General features: G+C 40.3%; 1 protein-coding gene across 1 annotated transcript; it reads right to left on the reverse strand.

The window, feature by feature from the left end:
• Positions 1 to 3,584: 3,584 nt before the first annotated feature.
• LOC137903505 (prostate stem cell antigen-like) lies at positions 3,585 to 5,882 on the reverse strand. The gene is made up of 3 exons (XM_068747653.1): positions 5,773 to 5,882; positions 4,735 to 4,845; positions 3,585 to 4,120 (listed from the first exon to the last, which is right to left on the reverse strand). Exons 1-3 carry the CDS (start codon positions 5,822 to 5,824, stop codon positions 3,912 to 3,914), a joined length of 372 nt encoding a protein of 123 aa, XP_068603754.1. The 5' UTR covers positions 5,825 to 5,882; the 3' UTR covers positions 3,585 to 3,911.
• Between the last annotated feature and the right edge of the window lie 3,693 nt (positions 5,883 to 9,575).

The following is a 9,575-nucleotide window of genomic DNA, read 5'->3' on the forward strand; positions in this document are numbered from 1 at the left end:
CTTCCTGGAAACAAGCCCCACCTCCTGTTGGTTTAACCAATTGGAATGAAGTATGTTGAATGACATCCAAAATGTCAAATAAAATGAGAGCTTGCTTCAGAGAGGCGACGACGCCTCTAGGACCAGAGACGCTTCTAGATTAAAGTCAAAATAGCGATTGTACTGTAAATATATTTTTTCATAGTTTTACTTTATAATAATAATAAAAAAAATAGTACTGGGGCAGGTGAAGCTTCGTGAAGCATTGCAGCCTTTCATCAAATTGGTTCATTCCAGCTCGAAACTTCTTGAAGCTTCTTTCGCTCTACGAGGCCATCTACTGGACAAACAATGTACAACAGGCACATATATCAGTTGACGTCAATTTACAGCTAATTACAATCTCTTTTTTTTTTGTCTCTGTCTTTATTCCCCACCATTTGATGCGTGGTAAGAGAGATAGTTTAAAATAGGCCATTGGACTTTTGACTAAAAAACAGATGCCTTCGATGTCTGAAACCAAAATTATTAATAATCAATGAAACTGACTTAAAAGTGATACTCAGAGATGAAACTGGAGAAGAGCGAACCATTGATAGAGGCTTCAGAGGGCGGAGGGGAGAGCTTTTCAATGATTTATAACAGATTTAGAGTGAAATTACTGATGGGGAAAAACAAAACACAGATTTCAAATAAGCCAACGCACGGAATGTAAAGTTAAGTCACAATTTTGAAAATATATACTTTAATAATGATGGCACAGCCAGACGTCAGTTGTTTGAAAGTATCACTGGGCTATGTTGGGCTGAAGAAACAAACTTGTTTGAGGCAAGGATAGAACAAAGTGACCATTATTGGATCATTTTATTTGGTACAGACCTCTGGAAAAGTAAAATAAAATAAATAAAAATAAAATGTCAAAAATTACATGTACAATATTATTTACGATTACATATTATTAGTACAATCTGTACTGCACACGGATGACACAAGTTTACAACAACTCTTTTTAATGATGATTTGTAGATTTTAAAATTCAGATTTCATTATTAACGTGCGTCAGGAAACACACACACACACACACACGCCTCACAGAGAGGCCATGATGGCCGTACAGAGGGCCACAACTAGAGAGAGCTGGACAGAAGTTGCTCCATTGCACAGATTTGTTGTGCAACACTGGAAACTGGCGCTATAAGGAGCGCCCAAGATGTCGCCGGTCAGCGTCCGCCCACAAAGGTCCGAGTCCAGGCAGCCTTGGATATTTAGGACCAAAGGCCCTGTAGCATTAAACTCTGAGAGTTGGAAACAGAAAAAGGCAAAATATTAAATATAAAAATTAAATATAGAATTTTATTCATTCATACCATCATTTTCTTAATCCAACAATTAATTTCAGTCAAATATGCTGCTATAATATGTGACCAAGCATATATTCACAGATCTCTGTTATTACCGCCACCGAGACGGAGGTTAAGCATGATGGATTTTGGATCCGTTTGACATTTTCTGTAACATTGCAGTCAGTGGAGATTCAGAATTTGCTACTCAATATCTCGGTTGATTATTGACCAATGTTTATGGAATTTGGCACAGTCACGTAGGGTGGGGACCTCTATCTCACCAAATGTCATCTGGATCGGATCCAAAATGACGTTAGGCTCAGACGTAAGCAGACGAGTGTTTCCTGCGGTTGTGCTATATTGTGTTATGATCTCAGCACAACAGAGACAGTCGGTAATTCCATTATAAATGTATTCTTTTGTGAGCCCTTTTCGCTGACTTACGTGCTTGTCCACGGAAGCAGCTGTGAGTCGCGTTGTCGCAGGTCACTTCACTTGCAAAGAAGCACGTTGAAAGTATACTAAGTGGGCACTCCCGACAGGTCAGGTTTTCTGCTGTTCAATGGAAAGACAGAAGAAACAATGTGTTCACATTCATAGGAAGTTACACAAGAACACAGTCTTGATTTCGTACCAGATAGCGGTGCCGGCACCAGACTGGATGATCAGATAAAAACCTGTTCAACTCGAATGGCAGTCAGCAGAGCACACGGCTGAACGCTACGGTGAGCTTGCCTGGCCATTAGATTTTTATTTATCTATTTTTTTGGACATGTTATATATACCCTACCCCAATAAAACCCTTAGAACTCCTCTGCCTCTTTATCCTGAGCTGAACCAAGACATAGTGGAACCTGTCCTGACCCCCTTGTTCCATCGTTCAACCCATGAAAATGGAAATCCATCCCATAGCTTTGGTGTAACTCACCAAGCAACGGGCACAGGTGAAAGCGTTGCCTCCTTTGAATGGAGAGATTTTTGGACTAGGGGGTGCAGATGTTGCGGAGGTTTAAGTGCATGCCGCCGTGTACTGAGGCCTCAGACCTCACACGGCGGTCATGGGCTCAAATCCAACTCGTGGGCCTTCACCGCATGTCTACCCCATGTATGATCACATCTCCAGCTGTAATATCCCTTTAAGGCAAAATACCTCTAAATGTTTTTTTATCCTCATCAATACTCCACTGGCCTCAGGACAGATCGAATGAGTTTCTCCTCGGGAATTAATTCTCAACTTACCTGCGGCAGTGAAGGCAGTCAGCAAAATCGCTGCTCTCCAAAAGTAATTCATCTCTCCTGAAGCTATCAAGTGAACAAAATATGTCAACACCAGCTGCAGTACGCCCGAGTCACTTGTCTGACACAGCGTCTGTGGACCCGACAGATATAGTCGATGTCGACATGCAGGAATGAGGCTCATCAGGTTTTGTCCAGTAATTGCTGATAAAGTTCCCACGTCATTAATGTTCTTTTACTATTTGTTCAGATGGTTTTTTTTTAGTTCTGTAGATGTGAAAATGGGTTTCACATAGTTGAAGGTTCTGTTTGCGTCAGATTAAGACTAATTGTAGTGTGAATAACGTTACTAGAGCATGGCAGAATAGAGTCATGTTCAAGGCTCAGCAAGGAGGCGCCCAGTCAAAATGAGGCTCTAGTTTTTCTTAAACATAATTCAAACCCAAAAAGCAACGAATGGACGATGATGAATCTGGAGATATACTTTAAGATTTTTTTTTATGTTTCTTTTTCTGTGATCCTGTGAGGAAACAAAATGTTTGCTTTCTTAATCTATTTCCTAATAATTTCTTATTTATTTCTTAACCTATTCCTCTGCTGACGTGTGTGTGTGTGTGTGTGTAGGTGTGTGTGTGTGAACAGGCTATTGGCTGCTGGCTTCGGCCTTTGTCCTGTAAAACAGTGGGAATGCTGCTAAACCAAAGGCAACGCGGCTCGTTTCTAGCTTTTGTGCTGCTTGAGCTTTTGGCGCCCTGTGGTTTTGCAGGGAGTCGTGTTTGAGGTTGAACAAGCAAAACAGAATATGTAGGGCAAGAATGCTGGTCACTACATTTTAAATAGTTTGTAGCATGAACTAAGAGCAGCTGGCTGGCTTTATGGTTAACACACACTTATGAGACCTCTGGAAATGCAAGTAAAATATGTAAATCATCATCTAGAACTTTTATTTCGTGTTATTAAATTCAAAATATTTCTTGCCAGTTGTCATCGGGACAAGTTGTCTGAGAGCAACTCTACGTGTCAGTGGAGGACAAGAAAGAGCATCACGTATCTCTAATATTGACACAGTTTTACGATAATTGATCAGCATAAGAGAATTTCTGAAATGCAAAGCATCATTCTGACAAGAGAGAAAAAAAGACATCCCCAACGTGCCAAGCAACTAATCACTGCCTTGTTTAGGCAACATCAAGACCTTTTATATCAGTTCAGCTCCTCATAAACATGTGAAACAAATACAAATAATTTATATCAAGTGTAGTATGGCACACCGACTTCCTGCAAGGATAGTCAAGAAATTAAAGGATTAAAAAAAGTGATGTGGCGCAGCAACTTTTCTCTTCTTTAAAGACTCTATTGGCTCCAAAGAGCCACGAGCGCAGCGGTCAGAGCTGCAGCCAGAGGCAGCTGGGAGGGAGCGGCGCTGTTGCACAGGTCAGTGCTGCAGCAGGTCATGGTGATGTTGTAGGTGAAGGTCAGGATGGGCTGGTTCGTCTGATTTTCGCACATGGATTCCTCTATGCAGCCTCGTGCATAGATCGGCAGCAGGTTGCTACTAAATTCTGTTGGAGGCAAAGATGACACTTCTTTTATTCTGCTGAATGTAATGATGAAGCAGAGCTGAAGCGTTCATGCCTCCAGTTTTGGGATTTTTGTTTAGTTGTTGTGACTCTTTGTTGCACATATGACACACATTTTAATCAAATGTGACATTTGTGTGTAAAAATCTGATAGATTTAGCTTTCTGAATGTTTCGGTGTAATTTCATTCGCTCATGATATTTCTACTCTTTTTTTGTTTTACATGTGAAAAAATATGAAACCTTGATTTTGTGTTTTACACATGCCATTTAATAAAATTAGCGTTTTCTACAGCATCGTGCTACATCAGTGCAGGCGGGGCTGTGAGGCAAAGGCTTTCAAACTGCATTTAAGAAGAAGAAAAATTCACTAAAGATTCAATGTAAAGTAAATTATTGCAAAATTAATTTTACTAAATACCTACGCCAATATTTGACAGACTTATGGTGATGTTTGAAAGTAATTTCAAACTGACTCGTGTCATCATTAATTCAGTGTCAAGGCAAAAGGGTTGCAAATTAAACCATTTATAATCCGGGTAGTTTTTGACTGTGGAATTAAAAAGGATTAATGATTCATGTACATATTTATCTTACCAACTATTGCGTCAAAGCAATTGGTCTGGTTTTTGGCGCAATTTACATGATCAGAGGCGAGGCAGAAGCCGAGAACGGACACATCGCAGGACCTACAGATGAGGGACTCAACTGTGGGACAGAAAACAAGCCATCAGGAGACGGAAAGAATGACTGCTTGGAGTTTTCAACACTTTTTCCACATACCAATGAAAGCAAGTTAAATCATTAAGCCACAAATATCTGAAGCCATTTAGTTCCGCCTTTATCAAACACGGGCCTTACTAATCACAAAGTAAACACTTTGTTTCATAACCTCTCAAGGTCAACACTGGCGCTGACTCTAAAACTACAAATCTAAAACCAGGATGTGACATTGAGGAAGGTAATACTCTGAAAATGGTAAGGCTACGTGCGCAATTCACATTTGGACAAATTTTCACAGGTTTCCACTTCCACCCGGACGTAGTTGACATTGTTTTTTCTCCGAGCACGGAAAATAATCTCTTAACAGCAACTTCCTTGTCCAGTTTCACAATAAAAATATTTCACAATGTGTTTGGTCATAAACATGCCAGCTAGAATAATCGAGTATTTGTAAGCAGGTTTAAAAGTATATGATGCATAATTTTGGTGAGCTGACCCTTGAAATGTAGAGATGGTTTTCTCTCTGACACTCATGTAGCCTTTCCTAAAGCAAGTCACACACCCTGCATTGTGTTTAGGTAAACAAGCAACATCACACATTTTAGATAGATAGAAATAATTCATCACAGCACAGTGACTCTTCGTCAACACAAATCTGCTAAATAAATGCTCAGAATAAGGGTCAACAAGATTCAGAGAAAAACTATTCAGAAATAACTTTAAATCCAAAATGACTAAGTTATGAATGTATTGAAAATATTTGCAGCAAGAAAAACTGAAAATACACAGTTTGATATTGCAGCTATGTGTGTTTTTTTTTTTTTTTTTCCTCTTAACTGCGCTCAGGATAAGAGTTTATGTGCAGCGAGTCCCACAAAGATTGTTCTAAATACAGTAAAAAATATATTTTACCTGTGACAAACAGAGTCAGAAACGCTGCACAGCTCAGCAGAAGTTTGTTCATAGTGATGTTCTGAGATTAATCGAGTCCTACAGGTGAAACTAACACCAGGTTGGTCTTCAGTGTAGTCTGCGTTTAGGAACTTTGGCTCAAAGTCATCTTATATACACAGGTAGGAGGCGGGGAGCGGGGAGGGTGGCATATCAGTAACACTCATCAAGGAGCAGTGATAAGAACATTTGTTAGATTTGAGGCATTCCTGATACCTGAATTGAAACAATTATATCCAGCATTTACTGTCAGAGTGAAGGTCCCGGCCCTTCATTAGGCTGACGGATCACCTCAGATAGCAGCAGCCTACCTGCCTCGTCTCGCCCGCCCTGCTCTCAGGTGAGCACGCGCTTTGTAAAACCTTGTGTGCCACTTCAGTCATAATACAAATACGTTGACATTTGTGTACACAAGGGAATCTTTTTTTTATTAATCACATTATTAAAGGAGAAATTTAAATATATGACTCCAACACAAGGGCAGCACGGTGGCGTAATGGTTAGCGCTGTCGCCTCACAGCAAGAAGGTTCCAGGCGCTGGAGTTTGTATGTTCTCCCCGTGTCCGCGTGGGTTCTCTCCATGTTCTCCGGTTTCTTCCCACCTCATGAAACATGCGATTAAGGTGAATTGATTACTCCAAATTGTCCGTAGTGTATTGGTGTGTGTGCGTGTCTGCGTGAATGGTTGTTTTTCTTTGTGTGATCCTGCGATGCACTGGCGACACATCCGAGGTGTACCTTGGCCCTCGCCCGTAGCGAGCTGCTCCGGCAACTTATGTTTTTATGTTGACGTCAGTTTGTACATTTAACCCCAGTTGCTGGTTGCTCTGTTGCATCACTGCCAGTTCATTTCTCACCTACAGAGGTAACATTAAGCACAGATTTCATATTTATCCATGTGTCACAGTAGCTACAGTCAGAAGTGACAGGGTCACATGACACAAAAGGATTTCACAAGTGCATAAAATTGTTTATCTGTAAATATTTTAACTGATTGCTGAATTTTCCAACACTGAAAAAAATCGAGCTATAATGAAATCGGGGTGTCAGGTTAAAACTTTTTATCCATTCTCCCATTAAAAAAGATTTTTCTTTCTAACATTTATCCATTATTGTAACTGTTTAAATGTTGAGATGGATGCATGTTACTGAAATAAGAGCAAGCTGCAGAGGCAATAGAAGGTGGTCCAATTACTTTATTTGAAGTAAGAGTTTTTTTTGTCCCGTATGACACAAAGTACTTAAAGGGATAAATAAAATTCCATCCAAAAAAAGTAAGACATCAGAGACACACATTTGTTCACGATCTACTATGACGATAATTGGGTTTCATATCGTCTCGCCTTTCGCTAGGAAACTGGGCCACATCCCATAACCCGAGGCAGGAGCAGTGAATGCCTTCTTATTACGGCATGCTTCCCCACACGGAGGCCAGGACGGCTGCACCGATGATGGCGGTGAAGGCCGTATTAGAGGTCGTGGCGCTGCTAAGAGTGATGGGGTTGCACGTGTCTGCGGAGCAACATTCCACTTCGGCCTCATAGGTGACGAACAGCAGGGTGCCGTTGACGGTTTCGTTGCAGCCAGAGGGCTCCCGGCAGCCCTGAGTGTTGAAGCCTGCAACCCTTGAGACTGATGGGAAGTCTGATAACGAGAAAATGTTGCATCAGAAAGTATGAAGGCTTTGTTTCATCAGGTATGCTTTTGAGATAACAGAACTTGATTGGAGTGTGTTTTATTGCTGCTAAATCTTTTATGAAAAATAATTTACCGCACCAAAAACTGCTGTTAATTATGTTTATGTAGTTTTTATAGTTTTTAAAACATGTTTCAATCATTGAGATCAGCTAATAAAATGATATGAAACACATTTCAGCATCTTTCTTTCTTTCTTTTCGGATCTGAAAACACCCAAAACTAAAAAATCAAGTATTACTTATTTGACTACTGTAATACTTTTGACACTTGCAAATGAGTAGTTATCCCCTCTGGCATTGCTACTAATAATGACATTTGTACATTTAATCAGTACAAAGATAAATATATCTGGAATATCTGGTCAGACCAGATAATTGACGTGAGCCTGTGTGGCTGTTAGTATTTGGAGGTGATGCTCATGCAGTCATTCCTGTGCAGTAATGCAATGCTTCCAGGGGAAAGGTGTGAACCGCTAGGCAGGTTGGAGGTGACATACGTGCTCTGCCAGTAAAGCAGACACTGGTGTTGGTTGCGCAGGTTTCTTCGGAGGAGGACGCACAAAAGCCAAACAGACCATAATTGCAATTGTTGCAGGTCAAGGTCTCCACTGAAAGAAAAACAAAACTGCATGGTCAGTGTGACTCTAGTCATCAAAAGTTCGTCGTGGCTGAAGGAACAGAAAACCGGCTCAAAAGATCCTGATTTGCCGTGATAGAATTTAAAAACTGTATCTGGGGCTGAACTGACAGTACTTGCTTTAGTTGAAGATGGAAATTCTATTATATATATATATATATTTGCACACACACTCCTTTATCAGATCATGTACGGAAATGTTTAGCAAAAAAGACAATAGAATAATTCCAATTAATGCAAATACAATTTTAACATATCTTTAAAAAGTCCAACACTAATACGTTAGATCTTTTTTGTCCATCCTATGTCACATTGCTCTTTCCAGAATTACGTAATAAATAAGCTTACCAAGCACTAAAGATGCGATGGCTGCAAAGATTCCAACGAGGACCTTTCCCATTTTGTTGTGTTTCTTTGTTCTTGATTTCTTCTAAGTCAAAAGAATAATAATAATACAATAAATCCTCCACTCAGGTAATGTGTTGGAATGTGCTGTTAACAACTGATCAGCGCTTCTGGTGAGGGGTCATTTATAGAGCGAGACAAGTGATGGGAGGGGGCATGCGGATTTTCTTTTCAATCCTGTTGTCTACCTTTTACCTGTCAGTCAAAGCGAGGTGGGAGGGGGAGTGTTGAGCTTGACTGCATTGTGGAAGATCTGCATTGTGGAAGATCTCACTCAGTTGCACAAACTATCTGAGCATCTCTGCAAAATTGTGGAGTGCACCTTTAAACCCAGATTGGGTCATAAACTCAGCTGTGTATCTTGTGCCAATCCTACAAATCAGGAAAAAGTGGACAAAAAGAAGAAAAAGCATATACAGTATAATTTCCGAGAATCCATTGCAGCTTATTCATATTGGTTGATTTGACTACCATTTAAAATTCCGTTTACGTGATAAATGAAACCGAATGGCCCTTTTTGTGTTTAATCTGAAGGGCTACTCAGTCAAGCTGTTTCAGTTGTGCCGTTTTGTTCCTGTAATGCAAAGTCAAACAGGGAAGCAGACAGACCGGCGTCAGCGTCAACATTTACTGGGATTCACGCCGAAGTTGAAGAAATAGCAGAAGGGAAAACATTACATTTGGAATCAGGAAATTTTACCAAATGGTACATTTTTAACACGTTTGTCTCGGGTGCTTCTCCAAAGGCAATTAAAGCCTCTGGATCAAGAGGCTTGCTTGACACATAACATACTTTCTTAAAATATTATTATTGGCTTATTTACAGAATTTCTGTTTGAAAGCAGTTTCAACTGCAAATTTGTAATTTCTTCATACACCAATATTTCAGATCTGACCCCCCCCCCCCAAAAAAAACCCTAAATGAATAATTCTAGTATCTATGCTGGAGGGTACTAAAACCTGAACGACCAGTCGGCATGACGGCTTGCTGACATGAAGGAGGAAGAAACAACACAGAAAAGTCC

Source organism: Brachionichthys hirsutus, chromosome 13, assembly GCF_040956055.1.
Source record: "Brachionichthys hirsutus isolate HB-005 chromosome 13, CSIRO-AGI_Bhir_v1, whole genome shotgun sequence".
NCBI lineage: Eukaryota > Metazoa > Chordata > Actinopteri > Lophiiformes > Brachionichthyidae > Brachionichthys > Brachionichthys hirsutus.

Coding starts and splice junctions, on each gene's coding strand:
- LOC137903505 (XM_068747653.1), bottom strand. CDS start 5,824: ATGAACAAACTTCTGCTGAGCTGTGCAGCGTTTCTGACTCTGTTTGTC. Junction 4,846..5,772: donor TCTGACTCTGTTTGTCACAG/GTAAAATATATT, acceptor TCTGTCCCACAG/TTGAGTCCCTCATCTGTAGG. Junction 4,121..4,734: donor TTGCTTTGACGCAATAGTTG/GTAAGATAAATA, acceptor TGCCTCCAACAG/AATTTAGTAGCAACCTGCTG.